Below are 25,382 nucleotides of genomic sequence, written 5' to 3'. Positions count from 1 at the left end.
TACCGCTCACTGAATATTTTCTCTTTTTTTGGGCCATTCTCTGTAAACACTAGTGATGGTTGTGTAGGAAAATCCCAGTACAAGTCTGTATTGAGTTGCTGCCACGTGATTAGCTAATTAGACATTTGTGTTATCTTATTAGCAGCTGAACCGGTGTGCTTCTTAAGGTGAGTGTATATGGTAGTGAAAAAAGTACTTGCAAACATGAAATTCAAGTCATCCTTCTAAATAAAAGTACATGAAATTATTATTAAAAACGTATTAATGGCGGGTGTAATTTCAAAGCATTTTATTTCAAATATTTTCTTCACAGTGTGATAACATAAGACTGTACCTGCTTGTTCCAGGGCTTCACTCCCATGATGAATTTTACTGCCGCTAAGTTACATTAAAAAGTTTTTACTATTTTGTAAACAGTTATAAATAATATGTTTCATCACCTACTAATCTGAAGGTCAGACATATTTAAATATCCTTGGGTAAAAAAATGAACCGAAACTGCCCTTATCTGTGTGTGAATGGGTGGATGTATCTTGCAGTAAGAAACGCTTTCAGTGCTTCTGTTAGAGCAAAAATGCAGCATATAAATAAAGTACAAATTCAAATACAAATGCTAATAACATTGCATTAACTAACTGCAAACGGATCTTCAACCCTCCAGGAATGAGTAGAATCAGCTAAAGGATATGTGGCAGTGCAATCTGTTTTTATGTTGGAATGTTATTTGTGCGGTAGAAATGACATGAATTTGGGGTTATAAGTAGAGTCAAAGCAATAAAGATAGCAAAATATGTATGAAGTATGAAACCCACATAAATAGATATTTTTAGCCTTTTTTCCATTTAATGAATGGATTGTATAGCCACATAATGAGTGTGATATCCAATCTTTCAAGTTTTTTTTCTTTTTTGAACAAAACTAAGCTAAGAAAACTGCAAAACGCTACTCATTATTTTCTCTGTTAATTGAAGAAACCTCCTTCTCTAGTTCAAGGCATCTTTGGCTGCTTAGGCACTGCTGTACCCTTCTGCCCCATCACTTCCAGCACACGACAATATTAGGATCGTTTTCCAAACGTTCATCAAGCTCCTGGTAAGTAATCCCTGTAAAATTAGGACATTGTAAGCACACTTGTTTCACACCATCAGTTCTTAAGTTTTGTCCAACAATCAAAGAAGGCTTCAAACCCTGCCTGTTTTGCAGCAGATCTCATCGTAACTATGACAACCGGTATAGAGTCGAGGAGGCCTGCTTCTCTCGTCGCGGATCACCTTCACGGGATACTTCTGCAGCCGTCGAATAAGACACTTCATTAGTCCAAACTGGATCAGCCTCCTTAGGAGAAACGAGTGACATGACACACATACAGTATGAGCCAGTGCCACTTTGACCTGAATTTTCAGGAGCGCTAAGTCTTTTCAGGAACTGATCATTTGAGCGACGCTAACCTCTCGTCGACCCTTTGAAGCTGCTGTGAGTAGCGTGAGCAAAGGTCTCGGACTGTTGTTCCCGGACTTAGCCCACAATACAGCTGGAACACATCTCTCAGACTCGCACGTTTCTGACCTGAAAGTGACAGGGCAAAGCTGCACAGTTAACGTCACAAAATAAATAAAGATTAACACGTGTTTTAATGGTCATGACCCCAACTAACCCTGCTTAGTGACGTAGTTAAGGCACTCCTCCTGAATGGACTTGTCATCTATGAGGCTCTGGACTTTTGGGGTGGTGCAGTACACATTAGAGTACTAGAGAAAGACCCATGAAGGCAACCAGAACAAGTCATCAGGAAGTATTAGCCACTTTTTAATAGCTTGCTTTTTACAGCAGAATATCAGAAGACTAGAGACAATAATTTAATGTATTTGTTAAAAAAAAAAAGAGGAAAAGATTAAAATTAAAGTTTTAAATAAAAGGCCTTGCACAGTTAGCCTTCCCTCACTTAAAAAAACCTGCCCTAATATTCTGTATTCAAAGTGGTGCATAGAGAGCAATGTGCAATATATAAATTGGCTTTCTTTTGAAATAAATGAACCCTTTTATCAGAATGGCCTTCAGAACCGATGCTTGCTTTACGGCTTTACAACCTGTACTGCTCCCCCCCCAAAAAAGTTTTTCTGCACAAGAAAATTCACTTTCACAAAAACAGAAAAAAACAAAACATTTCCAGAACACAGAAGGAATTATATGAAAAAAAAATTACAACTTCTCAATTAAAACTAACATCGGCCCTAATGGTCCCTGATAAACTGTTCCACTACACTCATATATGTGTGATGTGAAATTAGTTTAATACCTGGAAAATTGACACCAGAGTCACAACACCATAGTACCTGTGAAGTTAAAAAGAGAAGTAAATACATCTTTTTGAAGTGTATTTTGACTACAGAGTGAAAATGCAAGTACACCCCCCTCATTCGGTAGCTTGAAAAACCACCTTTAGCTGCAATAACTTCAGCTTATCGTTGTCTCTATGACTTTATCAGTCTCTCGCGTCATTGTGTTATAATGTTTCCATTCACTGAGGTTTGTGGGCATTTATTTATGCACAGCTCTCTGAAGGTCCCACAACAGCACTTCAATCAGGTTGAGGTTTGGACTTTGACTGGTGATTGCAACATCCTGACTCTTTTATTTTTCAGTCATTCTGTTGCAGATTTGCTGCTGTGCTTTGGATCATTGTCCTGTCAGATAACCCAGTTTTGGCCAAGCCTTACAGTAGCTTTGGGACCGATGGCCTCACATTTGACTTTGGAATATTTTGGGATACACAGGAGTTCATGGTTGACTCAATGACTGCAAGGTCACCGGGTTCTGTGGCTGCAAAGTTCAAAACATCACCCCTCTACCACTGTGCTTGACAGCTGGTGCGAGGTGTTTGTGCTGATATGCCGTGTTTGGGTTTTGTCAAACAGCGCTGTGCATTCTGGTTAAATGTCAACACTTTTGGTCTCATCTTTCCAAAGGACATTGTTTCAGAAGTCTTGTGGTTTGTTCAGATCCAACTTTGCAAACCTACACTGTGCCACCATGCTCCTTTTACAGAGAAGCAGTCCTTCCAAACAAGCCATACTTCTTCAGTCTTTTCTAATTGTGCTGCCATCAACTTTAACATGCTAACTGAGCTCTTGTCAGTGTGTGTGTGTGTGTGTGTGTGTGTGTGTGTGTGTGTGTGTGTGTGTGTTTGTGTTAAAGGTTTCGCTGAGTACTGTACGACCTGACCTTGAAGTGAATCTGCTGGGATGTTAACCTACAAGAAGTCCCGGGAAGATTGTGGGATTGTGTTAGCTCCCACCTGAATGGTCCACAGCAAACTATTAAAACTTCTGCATTTACAGAGGCGTTCACACTTGGTTTATCAGTTAATCAAAACAACAACATAAAACAAAGTTTTGGGATGAAGCAGTACGTGTGTGAGGTTACTAAAGAGTACAACTGTATTTACTGAAAAATACTTACAGGAGATTCTGCACTGCAATACGAACAAGATTCAGCTCAACGTCTGCTTCAGCAGAAATTTTCTGGATGTGTCTAAATCCATCGATGTAGGGAAGAATCTGCAGTTAGCAGCAAATAGATAAGGGTTAGAGGCACGTAGTGCTTTTTGCATTACTGTGTAACTAAATGCTGTAAACATGTTAACTCATAAAAGCAATAAAACAGTATTGTACCAATAAAGGGCATCTTGTCTTGCACTAATGCCTTCTTGCAAATCATAAAACAAAGGATATAAAAACGTGCTTATATCACTTCCAGCACAGCTGATAAGTGTTTAAACACTGATCTTTCTTCCAAGCACTTCTTAGAGTGCTATCAAATACCTCTCAAGAGCCGCAGCCAGAGGTTGTTGTCATTGAAAGCCTACCTGTTGAGTGGTGAGATCCCACTGAGACTTGATAAAATGGTCTTTGCACTGGGTAAAGACTGGCACGTCGTACTCCTGAACTATTGGGGGGTCTTTTCGCAGCTGAATCAGCTTTAGATGAATGGTGTTAGACTCATCTTAAAAAGGATACAACAAACAAGAGTAAGAGCAGTTTAAAAAAAACAAAACACTGTTGCTGCCAACCAACATGTGAATACTGCCTATGTGTAGCTGGTAAATTCTTAAATAAAATTTTTGACTCAGAAACATCAGCCTGCATTTCCCATCTCTGAATTTCTAAAAAGAGTAACAGTCAGAGCAAAGCCGCTTGCATAGTGGCACTGCTTTGTCTTGACTTTACCTAATCAATCCAAACAACCACATAATTTCACTTTGGGCCATAACCCAGCCAGCATGTTGGTTGGCTGATAAGGGCTTATCAGAGATATTGGAAAACCTGTTGTTAGCGAACATAATGCATAACAAAGCTCTCCTCAGTGAAGAGTGTGCTCTCCTACTGCCTGGATGTCTGCCACGCAGGGGCAACTACTAAAACCAGGAAGGCTGTGCAGAGGGTAATTAATACTGCCCCAAACATAACTGGCTGCTCTCTGCCACTCCTGGAGATCCTCTTTCCTCAGGATATCCAGGGCCATCACAGGTGACCCCTCGTGTCCCGCCATCCCTGTTTGACCCGTTGCCCTCTGGTCGAAACCTCCAGTAAATCAGGCCCCACGCCTCCAGACAAACAGTTTCTTCCCCTGGGTCATTCGGAGTGTTGACAAACACTACCCCACCCCTACCCTCCCACCCACCAACCAACCAGAGTCATGGCCTGAGTAACCCTCATCAGCTTTTATCTTGCCCTTTATATATTTCTCCTGCTTGTTATTTATTCCTGCTGTCTTACTATTTATATTCTATTCCGGCACAGTTGGTGTGGAGGACCCACAATTTAGTTGTACGTGTGCAATGAACATAATGGGCCATTCTATTCTATTCTATTCTATTCTATTCTAGATGCTTTAGTTCATTTAGAAATGCCGTAATCACATGATTTGTCTAGTAGAGCAGCTGCAGCTCTATCGTTTATGATACTTTCAGTATGATCTGCAGCACAGTAACAGAGCACATGTCACATTATTACTAAGTACATGGATCATTACAATTTTGGGCTTTTAAAGATTTCTCTGAGCTTTTCTTTTTCTAGGGTGGAATGAACATACAGCATGCATCCGTAATGTACTTTAAAAATGCATGTTGTATTTACTCTAGTTATTGTCTAATATTAATATGTATTTGATGGAGTACCAAAAGGTTGATTCTGTTCATCTGGATGTAGCCTTTTCAATGGGAGAAACGTTTCGTCACTCATCTAAGTGACTTCTTCAGTCTCAGCTGACTGCCGGTTTCTCCAACCTTATAAACAGTACATTTGCACAATTACTGAAACCAGCCCACTGAATGAACAATGCGCTGTGAGGTCAGTTCCTTGATCATTAATATGCAAATTGTCATGACCATTGATCAACAACCACTGATAAATGCCCATTGATCAAAGACCTGTGGTCAGCTGAGACTGAAGCAATCACTTGGATGAGTGACGAAACGTTTCTTCCATTGAAAACGCTACATCCAGATGAGTAGAATCAACCTTTTGGGATTTACTGACCTGGATGATTGAGCATGCATCAAGACATATTTGATGGAGTAATTAACTTTACCCAGATAACAGCTTTAAGTCTCTGCAGCGTCTGTATGTACTGATTTTTAATTACACAACATCATATTTACGTTAACCTAGCTATAAAAGTAGACGGTAGGAGGACGAAGAACATTTGAACTTTGGACCTCCACAGCCTAAAACCCACAGACTGTACAGGATTCAGTTGTAAACGCTGTGTACATTTTGTATTTACTCAGGTCTTTAGTCTTTGTCTACAGTTAAAATTTATTTGAGGATCTAAAACATGTAAATGTGACAAATCAGGAAGGGAGCAATTACTTTTTTACAGTACTGCAGCTCAGTCTTTGTCTCATCTGTCCATAAAACCTTTCTCCAGAAAGCATTTGGCTTATCTGTGTGGGCAGCTGTCAACTATGGAGTAGGGGCTTCTTTCTTAGTTGGCACCTGTTTATGGCTGCTTTGAGCTTTGGTGGTTCCTGTTCTGTTCCTGAAAATCCTAACCAATTTCCTCTTATGTGATGGTGACAATCTTCCAGACTTCAGCAGTGTTGACACATCAGAATACATTGTACTTACATGTAGTTGTTTAAACAGATTATCTTGGAATCTGCAGTCAAACTTGCGGAAGGGAAATCTATAATTTCCCTTCCTACACCCATTGTTCTGAGTATTGGCAATCTAATGGGTGATGTCAAACAAGCATTTTTATGCTGGAAAAGAAAACGTACCAGAAAAATCATGTAAATCATGATCACTAACAAGAAGTTAGTCTCGGAGAGTTAAAAGACATTGTAGAAACTTCAGCACCACTTATTAAAAGATTTAAGTGAGTGTGTATATTTAAGTTATGTATATACTTCTGGCCCTGTGTGGATTAGAGAACATCCAAAATAAGTTCTAACTTGTGTGCCAAATTCTTGTCTTTTTAAGTCATTAAAGATTTAAAATAATTCCACCCTGGAAAAAAGAACAGTTCAATGAAACAGTACAAAATTACCATGACATTCATGCCCATGATGAATGTGTGTAAACGTCTGACCACAGCTATATATTAAAAAGATATATTGCTCCTTGCCACAGATAAAACTTATAGCCAGTAAGATGCCAAATAATACCAATGGGTAGGGTGCAGGCTCCCGTGGCATTAAGATCCTCTAACAAAGTTGACATAATGGGTAAAAGCTTCTGTTTGCTCTCCTCTTTGGATATAAAGCCGCTCTCCAGCTGCAACACAACAAGACAGAAAATCTCTAAGGAATCATCCCGAAGAAAGCGATCACGTGAACATGTGAAAATGTGATACTCTTTACCTCCAGAGTTGTAAGGTATCCAGATAGCTTCTTAACAATAGGCTCGAGGCTGCAAGTATTGGTTCGGGCATCGCAAACAAGGCCGAGGTTAAACAGGAGGGCATTTCGGCTATATTTCTTATGTTCGATGCACACTGGGCAGCCAATTAACTTTTTTCCCATTGCAGTGCTAAGATTAAAAAAAAAGAAGAGATTGGTTGATTAAGTTAATACACTATTATTTAAATACTAAGGACTTCAAACAAGGCAGGGAGACAGACGAGCAGAATAAGACTACATACACTGTTATTAATTTGTTTTGTAGCTCTGGCTTGGTGATAATATAAACCTGAACGGTGTCAAAGAGCTCCCGTGAGATGTACTCTTCTGGAACCTGTTAGGAGAGGACACAGTATGACAAACTATGCCCAATACGATACATGAGCTCAGAAGGATTATGCAGAGTACATGTCAATGCCAAATGACTATGAAGGATTAAAAACCTGCCTCGCACGTTTAAAACACACTCAGTCATGAACAAGCTCGCAATTGGGGCATTTATAAAGATAATCATAACGACAGTAGCTATAAAATAAATAACATAACATAAAACTACTTTACCAGACCATCTGCAGACTTACCTGATATGTTATCTTGGGACCCAGAGTAGGATGAAATTCGCTGAAAAATATACACTCTATCCGAGTGGGCATGCCCATCATAGATTTTATCCTCATGGAGAACTAATCCAGAGGTGTGTAAACCCTGCTGAGTCCTATTAACTTGCCCCAAATTGCGTTAACAAGGTATCTCCTGTGTGTCTACTGTGGATCTTCCCAGTTTATTTACAGCAGCATGAGCTAGCATATAGCTTTAACGTTTAAAGACAACTTAGCGACGTCCTTAGGTACTTAAACGCAGGTCTAAAGTTAAGAGACGCCCTATAAAATCTGTTATTAATGTATTAAGCAGAGGTTATGGTCACCCAGGCATCAAACTATTCAATAACTCGACACATCAACGCATGCAAAAACCAGACAGGGAAGAACAACAATAATATCGCCTTCAGGGACACCCAGTAACTTAGCTTTAGAATAAAAATTGACGTCGCAAAAACTGTAAAGGCAACAATAAGACAGAGGAAGTCGTGGCGTATGTAGCACCAATAATGTTTTAAAATTAATATAAAAGTAACACGAACTCTGTTGTCGTATAAAAACGCTTTAAAGTATTGGGCCCTGAACAATTGCGCAACACTAAGGAAAATTTCCCTTTTAGACAATTTAAAGGTTTCGAATAATAGTATTTACCAAATGTAATATTACTTTTATTACTTGCTAATGACTTTTACATTTATAGATGCTATTTTACCATCTTACTTTACAGACTTAACGTATGTGACGGTGTAGCTTTATATGTTTTACAGTCCGTGAAGGCAACGTCGTTCAGTGGCGTCAGCGCTGCGCAGACTGCGCCGCAGTCGCTCTCTGTGCCGCGTGCAGGACACAGTACGAGCCCTGCCAGTTAGCTTGTTGTTCCGACACAGAAAAATGTTTGAATTTCATACAGGACCGTAAAGTGTAGCATGCTGATCTAACAGACTACTGCCGCCATGCAGCGAGTTCAGCCCGAGAGCGCATAGACTCCGGAAACCCAATGAATAACGATGTAAAGACTTAATACTGTTAACCATGTGGAGAAGGTCGCTGAGTACAAGCTACTACAGATGTTTTGGGTGCAGGAGTAGTGGACCAAAGGTAACTGGTCAAGTTATTTTTTTTATTTTTTTTTTTCCGGGAAGTCGACACGTTGCGTCCAAAGTGTTGAACAAACAAAAACATGACAGTGTCACGGCTTTAAAAACCAACAGTCCAAACCTGTTCCTGTTGCCTTCCTAACTGGAAATATTACTCACATTACAAACTGGCGCACCTGTAAGCACAGACCAGGTCAAATGAGTTTCTTGATCTGTTTATCAGTTGATTTCCATTGACGCAACTGGACCAAATCTGTTTTCTGTTATCTTCTTTTTAACAAAATAAAGTGGCAGGCACACACAGAGGCAGCAGAGCTCAGACTGAGTCAAGCCTTCAGGAAAACATTCCTGCAGTTCTCGATAAAGCTTTACAAAAGCTCTCCTGCTTGTTGACAGGCGAACACACCTGTCCGTATTCCTCAGACTTATCAGTATCAAACCTTCCTGCTGCTTGCTGTCTGTTGGATTTGAAATTGTACTTGTTATTTATTGAAGCCGTTTGCACTTCTATATCCCAGTATAATTTTTTTTTTGCACAATCCCAGCCTTATTTTGTATTTATTTGTCTTTCTTTTGCTTCATTTTTTAAAATCGCTGTTGCATATAAAATTTTGCACTACTTCACATTATAAGGCCTTTATTATGGGCCCGTGGTACTTTCAAGCAATTTTATTGTAGGTTATAGTTCTTTATGCTGCTACTATCACATAGTAATTTCCCCTTTAGGATCAGTAAAGTATCTTTCGATCTATCATGGCACATATACCTGTACTAAATAAATACTATATAAGCTTGAATAACTCAAATAAATAAACAAAATGATTATTGTCCATACACATACAGTAACTAATAATAACACTTCTCTCTTACTGGATTACATTAAACTAATGTAAGTTAACTTGACTTACAGATTCCCTCTTAACCCCTTGGTTATAGGGAGGAAGTGAAAATTATTTATGACTTGTCAGCTAGACACGTGTTATGAGTAATCGTGAGTGGTGTCTGAGGTTTGATCTAAAATAAATCGTGATGATTTCCAAAGTTGCTGGAAATTCCCCCGAGGAAATGCTTAATGGGAGTCTAACATCAGTGTTAAAAAACTGCAGTTGATACTTGGAAATTTTATTTGAACTTAAATGCGACAGGTGCCAGTTTGGCTCCCTGGTTGAGCTGGTGAACATGTGCCATATGGTTCAGAACTCAGCAGCCTGGGTTTGAGTTCAACCCTCAGCCCTTTACTGTGTGCCTTCCCTCGTCCTTTCTCCCTTCTTTCCTTTCTACTCCACACTGCTTCACTATCAAAATAAAGGCGATAATGCTCGCTATAAAAATAAATCCTAAATGTCATGCTTTTAGGTACTTTGGAAGTCCCAAGCTGTCCGTACATGCAGCGCTCCAGCCTTACCCGCAGGCAGGATTACACCACTTCAGGCGGTGAAGTTATGGAAGAGGCGCTTTGAGGAGAGAGGTGTGACGGAGCCTGAGCAGTCCAGCCAGTACATCATTGCTCATCTCCTCGGAGCTAAAACTGTAATTTGCAAAATCTACATTGCCTCAGCACTTGCACTGACATGCAGTAAACGTGGATCAAGTTCACATAGCGTTTCTTTATCCAGATAGAAAGTCTTGAGCAGGAGAGATTAACAGAGTTTCTCAGCCGAGAACAAACAGAGCAGATATGGAAGCTCTGCACCACACGTCTCTCCAGGTGAGTTTGTGCATAGATCTCTCTATATGCATTTCAGTGATTTTCAATTAAAATATTTACAATGTTGCATGTTTGGGTTAGGATGCCCGTGCAGTACGTGATTGAAGAGTGGGACTTCAGGGACCTGACGCTGAAGATGAGGCCTCCTGTGTTCATACCACGACCTGAAACGGAGGTAAAAGAAAAGACGAGGCAGTGCATGCTTGCAGTGAAGACCCAGCAAATGATCACGAATAAGCCGAAATGTGATTTTTATTTCGTCTTTGCTGATGCAGGAGTTGGTCGAGCTGGTGCTCAATGATCTGCAGATGAAGACTGAGATGGGAGTGCCTGCTGAGACGGAGCCTACGTGCCTGGAAGTGGGATGTGGGTCTGGTGCCATTTCTCTTAGCCTGCTGAAGAGTCTGCCTCAGGTAGAATTTTGTGCTTCTCGTAAGATTTCAGACGAGTGGAATTACAATAAGGGACCCCACAGGAAAAAGGCTGTTTAACTTATTAATGTATTACCCCTCACTTTGGGTCTTAATACACTGACAATGAGTCAAATTTTTCATTACAACAGTGAAATATATGCAGTATATTGAGGTTTCTCATTGGTCGTGATATAACCACTGGTTGCTAGGGAAAAATGTGTATTCCTATGACTGGTTCTCATTTCTACCCTCACTGATTGAAATTGAATTTCATTGAGGTCAGGTTTTCTGCAAATCTTGTGAATGCGATAACTCGAGAAGTAGGTCACCTGAAGTATACATTTTTACATTTATACCACGTGTGCAACTGACAGGAGTTGATGTGTCGTGAGGGGTGGAGCTGGCAGCCGTCAAAGTTTTTAATGTTTGTCTGCAAATACTCGCTAACTACGAGCTGAGCGGTAAAAAAATTGAAATAGTGTGATTCAGACTGGAAATAAGTAATCGTATAAGAAACACTTCTGTCATATCAATGAACGATAATAAATATTTAAAAGAGAATAAACACAGACCTTTCAAAATTAACTGTTTCCATCCATCCATTTTCTTCTGCTTATCCGGGGCCGGGTCACGGGGACAGCCACCCAAGCAGAGAAGCCCAGACCTCGTTCTCCCCAGCCACCTCCTCCAGCTTGTCCGGGGGGACACCAAGGCATTCCCAGGCCAGCTGAGAGATATAATCTCTCCAGCGTGTCCTGGGTCTGCCCCGGGGCCTCCTCCTGGTGGGACATGCCCGGAACACCTCACCTCATTAGTTTCCATTTTAGAAATTGCAATGTTTATATTTTAACTGCATACATTTGTCAAAAAACAAACAAAAAAACAAACCAAATAAACCCTTTGACGGTGTGCACGTGTAATATTAAAATTACATTCTCAAATTAAATAAAATAAGACATATATGAAGTCCAGACTAAGGCATAAAAATGTACCTTTACTTTATTTTCTTGGAAAGATTTCGGACATTAACAAGAGGCAAGTTTTTGTGCTGCTAAATCCAGACGTTATGATAGTGTAGATTTTAATAATTTATATTAATAATAATTCAGTGTTCCACCTAACAACCCTTAGGTCAGTGGATCGGAGTTTTATGGCCTGTGTGCACTTTTGTTGGCTTTTGAAAAAAGATTTCATTTTTATATTTTTAAATATTTTTGTAATTTAACTAACGCAATATTTGATATTATTGCAGGTATTATTTAGGACATTGCCAGACTGTCACAGGGCTAACACTGACACACAACTAGGGCTGCTCGATTATGGCAAAAATGATAATCACGATTATTTTCACTGAAATTGAGATCTCGATTATTTGACGATATTTATTTAACCCTTTAAGACCTACCATAGAACCAAGTCCGCCAGAGCTTATATTACTTTTTTTTTACATGCTGTAGTGCCATTTTTGGGAGCATTTCAAGTTGCTATACATCAATACAACTGTTATAGCCCATATTTTAATAATATGTATGCATTAAGTCCATAGTAACTACATTAATTGCAAAAAAGTGCAATAAACTACAAAAGAAATTGACAATCGCTTTTGTTTTGTTTACATATATTTCTACTTGGGGAAATTTAAGAGGTTTATCCCTCAAAACTTTAAATACAAAAAAGTTGCAAAAAAATAGTTTCCCACCACAGAAAATTTATTTTAAGTGTCTTCATAGTTTTATTTTGGAGATACAGCAATTTTTATATACTACAGGAAAAACGAAAAACAATCCTATGATGCAAATTTGCAAAGAAAACAGCACGTGCATCAAAATAAACTATTTCCAGCTGAGCAATTCGAGTTCTAAGCATCCCAGAAACTATTCAGAAAAGTTAACATGACTTATAAAAACACCAGTATAGGCTTTTAAGGCCTACAAGTAAAAAACTACATTTTCCGCGAAAATGACGTCACTTCCGTCACTTAAGCTGATGGCATAAGATGTAAGTACAACTCCTCCGGTTTCATATGCAAAACAAATTATTGCGCTAGCTTACGTGGTTCCGGTTCTACAGGGATTTAAAGGGTTAACAATAACAATGTATTGAATAATGACTTTAAAAAATAATATAAAATAGTGTGCAAATACTGATAACAGTGCAAATGTTTGCAATATAAAAAATAAATGAAAAATGTAAACATCTATGTTTCGTGAACTTTGCAGTGTTGCTCTGTGGTGCAGCTACGACACTGTAGCAAAGTTTACACACTATGTCTACACTCCAAATAACTTCTGCTTAGCTTTCCGAGCTTCCCTTGGGTCCTCTTAATTTTTGTGATGCATATTTGAAATGCAGAGAGGTGCGCTGGATTTGCCACATGGAGCAGCGCGAGAGTAAAGCACGAGGGAGGGGCTAATAATCGGCTCAGTCATTTTTAATGATCGTTGAAAGCCCAGATCGTAATCGTGATTAAAATTCGATTAATTGAGCAGCCCTACACACAACCATTCACACTCACAGTTAACCTAACCCCACTAACTGCACATGTTTATTCTGTTGGAGGAATCTGGAATACCTGGAAAGAACCATCCTAGACACAAGGAGAAACATTTCGTCATGAAAGAAAATGGGCAAAACAGAAGCTACACTCCCTTTGAAATATACATGTTCACTCTTGCCTGTTTATTTTTTTCTCTCTTTCTCTCCTTTTCTCCCTTCCTCTCCCTCTCTGCTCCTCTCTGAGACTATGCTGTCAACCAAAGGTTGAATGTAACAGTGAAACAGAATTTAAAACCAATAAAAGGCATAAACTGATCCATGTTTAGAACAATATTCAGACTGAATAAAGGCTGCTACTGGACACAGATTTCCTTTTGACATGCTCTCAGTTGGATCTGGAGCTGTACTGTAGACAAACAATGAAGCACAGAACAGGAATAGACATCTATAACAAACTAAAATAATAAACTACATCAGCCCCTTTTGCTGGCAGCTAGCGATATACCAGCAGACTAATGGCTCCGAAAGCTACAATTAGCTAATAATTTCGAGTGACTTAGGCTACTTTAGCTAACATTTTTGATGTTATTTAGAGAAGTCACAACATCGCCCCTGCATTATCAGAACAGTTTGCACTTTTGCTATATTTCAGTTAAAGTTTGTTTTGAGTCTGCATCACTTATTTGTGTTGTTAATTGCCTCTCCATCTTCTTTCTGCCGCAGCAACGAAAAACATACAACAACGCTGGGCAGTTTTCACTCTTCAGTAGAGGAGTTACAGTGGGGCAAAAAGTATTTAGTCAGCCACCGATTGTGCAAGTTCCCCCACTTAAAATGATGACAGAGGTCAGTAATTTGCACCAGAGGTACACTTCAACTGTGAGAGACAGAATGTGAAAAAAAAATCCATGAATCCACATGGTAGGATTTGTAAAGAATTTATTCGTAAATCAGGGTGGAAAATAAGTATTTGGTCAATAACAAAAATACAACTCAATACTTTGTAACATAACCTTTGTTGGCAATAACAGAGGTCAAACGTTTACTATAGGTCTTTACCAGGTTTGCACACACAGTAGCTGGTATTTTGGCCCATTCCTCCATGCAGATCTTCTCGAGAGCAGTGATGTTTTGGGGCTGTCGCCGAGCAACACGGACTTTCAACTCCCGCCACAGATTTTCTATGGGGTTGAGGTCTGGAGACTGGCTAGGCCACTCCAGGACTTTCAAATGCTTCTTACGGAGCCACTCCTTTGTTGCCCGGGCGGTGTGTTTTGGATCATTGTCATGTTGGAAGACCCAGCCTCGTTTCATCTTCAAAGTTCTCACTGATGGAAGGAGGTTTTGGCTCAAAATCTCACGATACATGGCCCCATTCATTCTGTCCTTAACACGGATCAGTCGTCCTGTCCCCTTGGCAGAAAAACAGCCCCATAGCATGATGTTTCCACCCCCATGCTTCACAGTAGGTATGGTGTTCTTGGGATGCAACTCAGTATTCTTCTTCCTCCAAACACGACGAGTTGAGTTTATACCAAAAAGTTCTACTTTGGTTTCATCTGACCACATGACATTCTCCCAATCCTCTGCTGTATCATCCATGTGCTCTCTGGCAAACTTCAGACGGGCCTGGACATGCACTGGCTTCAGCAGCGGAACACGTCTGGCACTGCGGGATTTGATTCCCTGCCGTTGTAGTGTGTTACTGATGGTGACCTTTGTTACTTTGGTCCCAGCTCTCTGCAGGTCATTCACCAGGTCCCCCCGTGTGGTTCTGGGATCTTTGCTCACCGTTCTCATGATCATTTTGACCCCACGGGATGAGATCTTGCGTGGAGCCCCAGATCGAGGGAGATTATCAGTGGTCTTGTATGTCTTCCATTTTCTGATGATTGCTCCCACAGTTGATTTTTTCACACCAAGCTGCTTGCCTATTGTAGATTCACTCTTCCCAGTCTGGTGCAGGTCTACAATACTTTTCCTGGTGTCCTTCGAAAGCTCTTTGGTCTTGGCCATGGCGGAGTTTGGAGTCTGACTGTTTGAGGCTGTGGACAGGTGTCTTTTATACAGATGATGAGTTCAAACAGGTGCCATTCATACAGGTAACGAGTGGGGGACAGAAAAGCTTCTTACAGAAGACGTTACAGGTCTGTGAGAGCCAGAGATTTTCCTTGTTTGAGGTGACCAAATACTTATTTCCACCCTGATTTACGAATAAATTCTTTACAAATCCTACCATGTGAATTCATGGATTTTTTTTTCACATTCTGTCTCTCACAGTTGAAGTGTACCTCTGGTGCAAATTACTGACCTCTGTCATCATTTTAAGTGGGGGAATTTGCACAATTGGTGGCTGACTAAATACTTTTTTGCCCCACTGTAGCAAAATATAGCGTTAGAAGACAATGTCAGAAAATAATATTAAAATCTATTATCATTACTACTATTATTATAGTTATTTTTAGGGATCCTGTGATGAAATATCTCTATTGTAGGACTGTTTTTAGTCGCAAATGAGGGGGAAACACTTGCGTTTACAATGTTTAACACATGCTTCAGAGCCAAGTGTTAAACGAAGCATCGAGTCAAAGAATTTGTGTCGAGAATTTTTTATCATCGAATTATTCGCACTAGTTTGTAGACAGGTCTGTCACTTCCATTCAAACTATGATCACAGCAATATGCTGTAACACAAAGCAATCACAACGAGTTTTGTGCCAACCAGTCAGAGAATACATGTTTTTCCCTAGCAACAGGTGGTTGTCAGGGGTCAGAGTCTATGGCTTTATTTTTGTGCCACTATTCTGAGCGCACGTGAAAAAAAGAATTGTAGGTGCAAGTGTTGCATTTTGAGGAGAAATTTATTTTGAGCGAAGAAAAGCTAAATTTGAGTGAACAAAACTCATTGCTGCGTGCAAAAACTGTATTTCAGGGTTTGCTATTATCCACACACACACAATAGCAACCCTCAACATTTCTGCCCGTGTGCGTTCAACTCTTTCTGTATGCCGTTATATTTGTGCCACAAAACCAGCCAATCACAGACTTGGATGCAAAAAAATCTGATCGGCTACTTTGGTCTCCAATCAGATCGAAATGACGAAATGCAATATCCCAGAATCCATTTTGTCCAAAACTCAAACGAGGCAGTGGCAGAGGAACACAGAGTGGTGGAGTTTGAAATATCACTCTTTCTGGGTCACAAAATAAACTTTTAAGATATTTTCATGCGAGAATGGTGCTGTGTAAACGTCAAATATCTGCTCGATTTATCAAAACATCACATATTTGCATAAGTGCTCTAATGTTTTCGGAGATGCCTGTTACCCACCAGCTGACCGGGTGGGAACTCGGGTTAAACATAGTATAAGGCTGAACTGACAAAAAATCGGCCGACTACACCACCAGGTATTGTAGGAAAAACCATAAAGCTTTTGAATGAAAACAAACGCTGCTGTCACAGTGATGTACACTGTCTTGTTGGTATATATGTATGATTTGTATCACCTTCATGTTTCCCTCTCACCACATATCCAAACCGACATCATGACCAGCAGCTTTTACAGCTGTGGCTCTGGCAAACATCAGCTGATACTAGAAAGTAATATTAAATAAATTCTAACAACAGCTTATCAAGCTTAAACGTGCTGCTGTTGTTTAGCGCAACATCCGCTGGTTTCCTGTTTCTGGTGCAAAGTGGGCGATAAACAAACAAGAGAGACATCAGCTGATCATTGATCAGTTTCATGATTGAAGTAGCAACAAGAGAGGGAGGGGAGAGAATGAGAGAAGAACAGGCAGTTGTACAGCAAAAACACAGAATAACTCCAGCTTTGTGTCTTTTTTCATTCTAGCTGAAGTACGGGACTAATCGCGTTCCTTTTCACCTCAATAAGGATAATTAATATCCTTATTAATTAATAATAATGTAATTGGTCCAGCCCAGAGTTGATTAGCCAATTGGCTAATCCACCACCTTTCATTGTTTATACCATTACAAAAACAAACAAGCAAACATAAAAATGAAAGATCACCATCGGCCCACCGGGCAAATGTCCGGTATGCGCAATAGCCAGTCCAGCTATGCGGTCAGCTGGTGGGTAACAGGCATCTCCGAAAACATTAGAGCACTTTTGCAAATATGTGATGTCTTGATAAATCGAGCAGGTTTTTGAAGTTTACACAGAACCATTATCGTATGAAAATATCTTAAAAGTTTATTTTGTAACCCAGAAAGAGTGATATTTCAAACTCCGCCACTGCCTCGTTTGAGTTTGGACGAAATGGATTCTGGGATATTGCATTTCGTCATTTCAAGCTGATTGGAGACCAAAATAGCCAATCAGATTTTTTTGCATCCAAGTCTGTGATTGGCTGGTTTTGTGGCACATGGCGTACAGAAAGAGTTGAATGCGCACGGGCAGAAATGTTGAGAGCACACATAGCGAGCGAGCTCAAATGCAAAAACTGAGCGAGAGGGGCTGCTATTGTGTGTGTGGGGATAACAGCAAACACAGTTTTTGCACGCAGCAATGAATTTTGTTCACTCAAATGTAGCTTTTCTTCACTCAAAATAAATTTCTCCTCAAAATGCAACACTTGCACCTGCAAAAAAAATTTTTATGTGCGCTCAGAATAGTGGCACAAAAATAACGCCATAAAGAGTCCGGTCTTTAGGCATGAGTGGCTGCAGCTTTAACAGCGACTGCCATCAGCCTTCAGCAACCACTTGCAATCGGTCAGGGTAAACTCATTATTCCTCCATGACCCGGAGGTTGCCAGATGGTCACTGACAGGTCTTTAAGCCTGTGTGACCGGGACCTTATTCGCTTGATCCTACACTGTCACCATGACGGTCATGCGTCCAAATGAGCTACAAACTGAATGTCTGGCGGTTAGTGGTCGTGTGTCTGCAAAATCTCAAGACCCAGACGTTTTTTCTTCCTCATCAACATCTGTCAGATGAGGTTGTGTTTTGAACATCTGTGGTTTTGATCAGGATCCTCTTTGCAATCAGTAACGTTGTGTACAGACTTTCATGTTCTCTTCAGGAAGTTGTGACATTTCCTGTAGCACCAAGCATTTTTGAAACTAATCCCATATAACAAGCAAATGTCAGCTTGTTTAGATGCTGAACGTGATGCATCAGTTAGAGAAAAATTACAAATTACGAAAAACACCGACGTAAGTTGGTGGGCAGTCGTGTGTTATGAGAACAGTTTCAATCCTGGCATTAATTCTCTGAGTTAAATAAATTCCTCTGGAGGAATGGAACACCATGCTCACCTCGGGAAAGTCAGGTACTGACACAGGTGAATGTCATGGCCTTATACACTCAAACTGCTGTTTGAGCTTTTTGACCCATAGCCATTGGAAAGTGTTGCTCACTACTATTGTCAGCTTAAGTGTAAATAGATAAATTGCCTTAACCTAACAGTGAGTATTGATACAAAGGCTGCAGCTTTTTATGTGTCATTTAGTTATTCTAAAGAACATTTGACAGTGGATTCTTTAGGCTGAGCTAATTGAGTGTTTTTTTGAGGCTTGTGATGACCATATGTTATGTTTCATTTTTTAGTGATGACTTATTTATTTACTATTAATAGACTGTAATGGCGAAGGACCAGACAACCACAGTGTTACAGTTTGTTGAGTGTTTTTTATTTACAGAGTTAAAGTGCAGCTTTCCAGCTGCCTCGCTCTGCGCAGCACACACCGCTCTCTCGTCCGGTCCCGGCATCCCCCTGAAATAGGGAAGGCATGACCCGGTGATGGAGAACAGCTGTGTGGGTCAACCTCCCCTGACACAACACACTGAACCCCCCGCTCCACCCCTCCCTGTAGCCGAGCCACATTGATTAGCAGGGAAAAAAATCAATAGGATAACTGATATGATAAATCATTAGTTATAGATTTCCAGTTGATAAGCTGCTATCCTCACATCACATGTACATCTTCTCATCTCAGCTGATCAAACATGCACTCCAGTTATACTGTGATATTGTGTTTGCATATTTTAGACTCTCTTCTGTTATCAGATTATAAAGAAGTAAAAATGTCCCAATTTTCCCGTGCATACAAATACAGGAAAACAGAGAGAAAACTTCTGCGTAAAGTTAGTTCTTGTGTTTTGTTTTCCAGCTTAAAGGCGTCGCCCTGGATCAGAGCCAGGATGCAGTGGATTTAACAAGAGAGAACGCACTAAGGTAATTGCAGCACAACCCATGAAAACTATGTTGTAAATGTCCTTTAGCATTGATTTATTTTTATTATAAAGATTACATTACATTATTATAAAGATTACATTACATTGTTATAAAGATTTCATAAAATCTGAAAAAGGATTTTCGTCTGCAGATTGGGACTTGAGGATAGATTAGAGATTCATCACATCGATGTCATGAAGGGTCAGTGAAAGTTTTGCATGTTTTTTTCTAAATAACAAAGCTGATCCCTCTGCTGATAAAAAGATTCTTTTGTTTTGTTTTGTTTTTTATCAGATGCAGAAACTCTGCTCAGTCTCATTAGGCCAGTTACAACTTTGGTCAGTAACCCTCCGTACCTGTTTTCAGAAGACATGGCGTCCCTTGAACCTGAAATTTTAAGGTGACTAAATTCTCATTTTATATATATTAAACCTGTCTATGTTTAACATTAAAAAAAGCTTTATTCAGTTGGATTCGTAAAAGTTGTTATTAAATGCAGAATGTACAAATCTTTAGAGTGAGCTATTAAGGTTGTATTGTTTAAATAATTGTGAGTAATTACAATGTCATTAAGCATTCATCTGTTGGGTTTATAGGAGAAGGTGGAAATATATGAAACTGTAAAAGATTTATGAAAGATAATCTCTGGGCATATAAAACCAAGCAGAATTTACTGTTTTAGGTTGCTTATAAATACAGTTGTATTTATAAAAAATTGTACAATTGTTACAATTTGTTAAACATTGTATTTGTTAAAGCTGTTTAATAAATACAATGAAACCAATATAACAATATTAACATACTGTTTAGTATATGTTATTTATGAGTAGCTGACCATTTAATCAATGTTGGGATCTTTAAATTAGAAGAAATGATCATAGTGAAGGAAATGTGCACTCATCCTTTACTTTTAGCTGTAATTTGCATGTAAAATGTAAATCTAATAAATAAGCTTATCAGATTTCATTAGAAAACATTTTAAAATATGTGATGTTTGTATCTATTTTACAGTGTGTGCTTTTGCTGTGTGCTGCTCCCCAGATTTGAAGACCCGGCAGCTTTAGACGGAGGCGAAGACGGCCTGAAAGTGATCAAGCAGATTTTGACCCTGGCTCCCCAGATTCTGTCCAGTTATGGGTAAAAACCAAAAAAAAGCCAACTCTCACACACAGACGGACACACCTGTGTTCAATTCCTAAAGGCAAAAGCGCCTTGTCACAAGAACAGCATGTTCTGAAAAACACATGTATCGTGTTGCCTCTTTAATGTGTTAAGCTTTCTAAAAGACTTCCAGTGAATGCACTTCCAGGCATGTGCTGCTCTCATCTCAGGGTTACTTTTCAAAATCGAGTCCTGTTGATGATTAATTTTTACCCCATTTCTGTGGGTTTTTTGTTTTATTTCCTGGTGAGAAACAGTCGTGCTTACTTGGAGGTGGACCCCAGACACCCCCCACTCATTCGACAGTGGGTGGAGGGGAACGTGGACGGGCTGCAGTTTAAGGAGGCACGGCATGACATCACCGGCAGGTCTGTTCAATAAAACTGCTTTACATCAATATCAGTTTTCATATGAAATCACTCTGCGTGAGCCCACTTTCAGGGCCATCGCTGTGATTTGATTAAGGGGTCTGGGGTTTGGGCATCAGTGACGCCGGCTCGTTTTTTGTGTTTCCTAGGCCTCGATTCTGCATCCTTCAGAAGGAAGAAGTCAAACAAGGACCACAAGCAGGATCTGGACTGAGAAATTAAGATCCTATTACGCTGGCTTTAGCTCAGGTCGCCGCTGCCTCAGCTCCCCTACCCCCACTGAACCACCAAGCACGCGCTCACACTGATCTGATAACACCCAGCATTCATAATTTGCACAAGCGCACATTGTTTTCATGTCACCGCTGCACTTTTAATCTAGTAACAGTCGTGATCACATCCTGCGTCACAATAAAAAATGTGTGCACGAAGGCACAAAAAAAACGCAGGCTCCAAAGCTGAAGGTAATTACCGAAGCTTTTCTCGGAACCCTCCCTCTCAGAAGCTCACCCTCCTCCCAGGAAGCATTCAGTAGTTCTGTGAATCCACTGACGAACGGTCCTCCCCTCAGCTTGTCCTCTCGCTGACTCAGATGCAAGCGGCGTGCATTGTTGAGCAAAAGCTCACGCAGCACGGCCTTTACTTCCTCACACAATCTGCTTCTCTCGCATACTTAGAGTTTAAAGGCCACTAAGTCTTTGTGTTTCAAAGGTGATTTAAGGGAAAATATTTCCTAACAAGTGTCACAAGAGCAGTCGTCATGCGGGGGTTGGTGATGGCGATCGCAAGCCTTAACACAACAGAAACGTTTGGCATTTCAAACAACACAGATGAATAACAAGTGGATACAAATGTAAAAGCATGACACGCCAAGAGTCCAGCTGGTGGTTTTAATACAAAAACGTACACATGTAAAAGGTACAAAAAGATGCTGTACTGAGAAAACAAAAATAAAATGGCATAAAAGATGTCTCAGTGTAATCAGTGTACTTCTCAGGAAACTATATACATCTTGAACTGATGAAGGAGGGGAGAAGATATGGACAGTTTTCCACATCCATCATAAAACAGAGTACAGTACTTCATGTTTCTCACAAGTTTTTGTTGTTGTTGTTGTTTTCCTTTTTCCTGGGGTGCTTCGACATCCAGTCCTCAACAATTTAAGTCTGAAACCAGACACAGCAGGATTAACTGAATTTGTACACATTTTGTCACCAAAAACACCCTGTGTCCAGTATTTTTGCAACTGGCCTCCAACTGCTGAAGCAGCAATGTCTTTTACGGACACAAAGGACCCGCTTAAAAGTGTTGTTTTTTTTGTTTTTTTTTCCCTTAAGCTGAGATTCAGCCATTAATAGTGATTCAGTGAACCTCCTCTCCTCTTTCTCCTCCTCCTCCGCCCCCTCAGACCTTGAAGGGATAGTCCTGTAAGTAACGCAGCAGGGGCCTTGGGAGTGGTAGCTGATCGGGACAGTCAGTTTGTCTGTTAATGACGAGACGTGTGAGGTGCTGAAGAGAGGGGAGGCTTTGGGGCTTGTACAGAGCCTGCTTGAGTTTTAGTACCACTGTGGTCTGCTGGATGCCCTGCTGAGAGGCTTTTGAAGGAGGCTCCTCCTCCACTCTTCCCTCCTCTGCCTTTCTCTCTGGTCCCATGTAGTGCTGCACCAGACTGGGAACGCTGGGGAAGGATGACAGGCTGGGTCTGGCCGGGGAGCTGGAGTCGAGCAGAAACTGGGCGCAGCTGTACTGGATCCGTATGCTTGTGGGGCCACGCGCGGTTCTGACCGACAGGGTCAGCATGTACAGAGGGTGACTGCTGTCCCGTACCAAAAAGGCTCCTTCAGATGCCTCCTGAAGAGCAGCGTGGGCCTGGGCTGCAGTCACAGCTCCCCAGTACCATCCTACACACACAAATTCCTAAATATTAGTCACCGTGAACAGATCGTGTTGTCCTGCATGAAGCCTGATGTTTACTTAGCGATGAACAATCAACAATTCTCTCAGAGCAGATAATGAAATGTACCAAACAATACCTGGAACACATCGAGGATTTTTAGGAATGCTTTTTTTTTCTCCTTTTTTTTTTGGAATGAGAAAGATGTGAAGCATGTTTTAAACCACACCTGAATTTTCTAGGTAGCAGAAGTTGCTGGCAATGGCCCTCAGATCTTTTGTGGGGTCCCATCGTGGACTGGTGCTTTGGAAGCAGGGGGTGGGAGTTGCAGTTCCTGCCCGCATACCCCGCGGGGATTCAGTGGACGGGGTAGTGGGCAGAAGAGCTCCAGGACTGGAAATCAGATGGAAGATACTAGTTAGCAGACATAAACAAACACAGCAGGAGGATTTATCACAGCTTCCTTGTTTTTAACCCTGGAATTTTAATATTTTTTGGCTGATTTATTTATTTTTCAAAAAACTGACTTTATCGCATTTTATCCTATTTTTACTACTGACCTAAACAATGAACTACTAATAACTAGTATTTTTTAAAGGTTACGTTAGATCTTGCAACAGGCTTGCATTTGTCTTGTTTTCACCTGAACAACAATAATAATAATTAAGGCCAATTAAGGCAATTTTACACTTATATATTTATATATATATAAGTGTATATATATGTGTGTGTAACTGAAATTTCCCGGCTGGGTTTCTTTACAATGACGAGCAAAGAGAAAGCAGAGACACAAAGAAAAGTCAACTCACCCGGGTACACAAAGAATCATTCTATTTCTTCACTTCTCTGGGCTTAAATCCAATCGGACTTCAGAAAACAATCAAAACATACAGAGACTAAAATGTATCTAAAGAAAAAGGAGGGGAAAAAAATAAAAATCTGGCTAACAAACAATCCGCGGTGACATGGGTTTCATGTATGAATAGCTCGATTGTAACCCGAAGAGCTCCGTGCACGCAAACAGGCTCTGCTCCTGTCCTTAACACTGATCAGCAGAGAGGAGAACAACAATAAAATATAATAGAAACGACCTAAAAGCGGCTCTACTGTAAAGCTCAGCTCTCCGCAGCACTGCGTTGGAGTGTGTTGTCGCCAGAATGAGATCCCGATGTGTGAAGGACAGAGTGTAAAGGCTTGGCTTTTAAAATTTACCGTTTCCTAGAAGTCTATTCTGAGAACTCGCAGCACCGGCGGCTCTGACGTCACGCCGGCCGCACCAACTCCCACTCCGCTCCAACCGCCGCCGGTTGTTTCGCTTCGCGGCAGGGCTACAGCTCCTCTATTAGCGCTCCTTCGACGGACAAACCGGGTTCGCACATATATGTGTGTGGGGTTTTTTGTGTTTCGGTTAATTCCCAGGACAACCGCCCCGAACCGTGCTGTTTTTCTCTGGCATCTCTCCCCTCGTTTCACCCGGCGGCTCCCCGCCTTCGCTGAACCTGCGCTCCGCTCCCAGGAACCGCGCGGCAGCTTCTGCCTAGTCGCTTTCCAGGAATAATTGCAGAGCTTGACTCCGCCCCGCCGGGCGGCCCTGACAGAGGCTTCATTCTGGGAATTCACCGCCTCGACATTAAAGATAATAGGAATGCTCACTGGCTATTTCCAGTAATATAGATTTCCCTCGATCCTGGTGGAAAAACACGGCGAGAGGTTTTCTAGGAGCTTTAGAGTAATTACGCTCGAGAAAACAAGTTGTTATTGTGACAATAAACTAAAAAATATATATAAACCGGGTTAAGACTGCCGTAGAGACAGAGAAAAGCTGATTGTGCTTCAGTTTGTGACTTCTGATAATCTTCACTTTTATTGCTCTTTTGTGTCTTGTTTGCACACATGCAGCCCTAGATTAAACTATAGTTCATTTGCAGTTACATTTCTGCTTATTTGATCTCTCCTGGTATTTATTTTCCCGGGAATGTATCTAAGAGATCCCTGCATCGGCCTGCAGCTTACACTCCAATGCATGTAGGTGTTGATATCTTGTTTCATTTACGAGAATATGGCCAAATAAGGGCTGTTAAGGATTATTTCTGACGCTGGGTTTTTGCGTATTGTTGTAAAATCTGTGGCATATCCTGTCCGGCTTTTTAAAATATTTATTCCAATAATACTAAGAGCCATCGCTCAGACATATGTGGTAGTTTGGAAGCAGAGTAATATGTGAAATATGCTGCGTCATAATCATAACCATACCCAGGAGAGCGCGCTGATCCTGAATAGCGTCTTCTCAGAAATCCTGAAATGAGCTTCTTTCTAAGAAGTTCTGTGGACTTTATCTGTCCCTGCTGGGTGAGGTTGAACAAATACCTTTTGAGGCCTTAGGCAAAAAAACACATCTACATTTTTCAAATATGATTGCAGTAGCATAATTTTTTTTATGCTACTGCAATCATATTTTACATACGTATCATGGAAACAGAAAGTCTACAGATGTAATCATTGCTATAGTAAAAAGAAACCAGCAGCAGGCAGGTTAAGG

General features: G+C 40.6%; 3 protein-coding genes across 7 annotated transcripts; 1 reads left to right on the top strand and 2 right to left on the bottom strand.

Moving 5' to 3' along the window:
- Positions 1-274: 274 nt before the first annotated feature.
- nprl2 (NPR2 like, GATOR1 complex subunit) lies at positions 275-8,970 on the bottom strand. Of its 3 annotated transcripts, none has more exons than XM_004548643.5 (11): positions 8,757-8,970; positions 7,144-7,235; positions 6,863-7,031; positions 6,668-6,776; positions 3,866-4,002; positions 3,460-3,557; positions 2,297-2,333; positions 1,655-1,748; positions 1,449-1,566; positions 1,193-1,335; positions 275-1,103 (listed from the first exon to the last, which is right to left on the bottom strand). In XM_004548643.5, exons 3-11 carry the CDS (start codon positions 7,022-7,024, stop codon positions 1,036-1,038), a joined length of 966 nt encoding a protein of 321 aa, XP_004548700.1. In that variant the 5' UTR covers positions 7,025-7,031; positions 7,144-7,235; positions 8,757-8,970; the 3' UTR covers positions 275-1,035. The 3 variants fall into 3 exon arrangements, with proteins under 3 accessions (XP_004548700.1, XP_076740231.1, XP_004548699.1); XM_076884116.1 differs by having other exon boundaries at positions 8,774-8,970; XM_004548642.6 differs by lacking the exon at positions 8,757-8,970 and adding an exon at positions 7,483-8,241.
- Positions 8,315-21,919, top strand: hemk1 (HemK methyltransferase family member 1). 2 transcript variants are annotated; one of them, XM_004548644.5, is made up of 11 exons: positions 8,315-8,598; positions 9,954-10,127; positions 10,214-10,305; positions 10,387-10,480; positions 10,581-10,718; positions 19,356-19,420; positions 19,572-19,621; positions 19,715-19,820; positions 20,462-20,557; positions 20,839-20,949; positions 21,099-21,919. In XM_004548644.5, exons 1-11 carry the CDS (start codon positions 8,533-8,535, stop codon positions 21,169-21,171), a joined length of 1,065 nt encoding a protein of 354 aa, XP_004548701.1. In that variant the 5' UTR covers positions 8,315-8,532; the 3' UTR covers positions 21,172-21,919. The 2 variants fall into 2 exon arrangements, with proteins under 2 accessions (XP_004548701.1, XP_012773935.1); XM_012918481.4 differs by having other exon boundaries at positions 20,432-20,557.
- LOC101481038 (cytokine-inducible SH2-containing protein) lies at positions 21,826-24,384 on the bottom strand. 2 transcript variants are annotated; one of them, XM_004548647.5, is made up of 3 exons: positions 24,056-24,384; positions 23,073-23,236; positions 21,826-22,850 (listed from the first exon to the last, which is right to left on the bottom strand). In XM_004548647.5, exons 2-3 carry the CDS (start codon positions 23,185-23,187, stop codon positions 22,354-22,356), a joined length of 612 nt encoding a protein of 203 aa, XP_004548704.1. In that variant the 5' UTR covers positions 23,188-23,236; positions 24,056-24,384; the 3' UTR covers positions 21,826-22,353. The 2 variants fall into 2 exon arrangements, with proteins under 2 accessions (XP_004548704.1, XP_004548703.1); XM_004548646.4 differs by lacking the exon at positions 24,056-24,384 and adding an exon at positions 23,653-24,049.
- Positions 24,385-25,382: the final 998 nt, after the last annotated feature.

The sequence above is a fragment of the Maylandia zebra genome, linkage group LG5 (genome assembly GCF_041146795.1).
Source record: "Maylandia zebra isolate NMK-2024a linkage group LG5, Mzebra_GT3a, whole genome shotgun sequence".
Taxonomy (NCBI): domain Eukaryota; kingdom Metazoa; phylum Chordata; class Actinopteri; order Cichliformes; family Cichlidae; genus Maylandia; species Maylandia zebra.
Note: the sequence above shows the minus strand (reverse complement) of the source record. Positions and strands in the feature narration are given on the sequence as shown.

Excerpts from the sequence above, each read along its gene's own strand:
- nprl2 (XM_004548642.6), bottom strand. The coding sequence starts at position 7,578 with ATGAGGATAAAATCTATGATGGGCATGCCCACTCGGATAGAGTGTATA. Across the intron at positions 4,003-6,667 it reads AGCCTGCACCCTACCCATTG|ATGAGTCTAACACCATTCAT; the intron begins GTATTATTTGGC and ends ATCCTTTTTAAG. Across the intron at positions 3,558-3,865 it reads GGGATCTCACCACTCAACAG|ATTCTTCCCTACATCGATGG; the intron begins GTAGGCTTTCAA and ends TGCTAACTGCAG.
- hemk1 (XM_012918481.4), top strand. The coding sequence starts at position 8,533 with ATGTGGAGAAGGTCGCTGAGTACAAGCTACTACAGATGTTTTGGGTGC. Across the intron at positions 19,421-19,571 it reads ACAAGAGAGAACGCACTAAG|ATTGGGACTTGAGGATAGAT; the intron begins GTAATTGCAGCA and ends TTTCGTCTGCAG. Across the intron at positions 20,950-21,098 it reads CGGCATGACATCACCGGCAG|GCCTCGATTCTGCATCCTTC; the intron begins GTCTGTTCAATA and ends TGTGTTTCCTAG.
- LOC101481038 (XM_004548646.4), bottom strand. The coding sequence starts at position 23,672 with ATGATTCTTTGTGTACCCGG. Across the intron at positions 23,237-23,652 it reads ATGATTCTTTGTGTACCCGG|TCCTGGAGCTCTTCTGCCCA; the intron begins GTGAGTTGACTT and ends TCTGATTTCCAG. Across the intron at positions 22,851-23,072 it reads CTGCTACCTAGAAAATTCAG|GATGGTACTGGGGAGCTGTG; the intron begins GTGTGGTTTAAA and ends TTGTGTGTGTAG.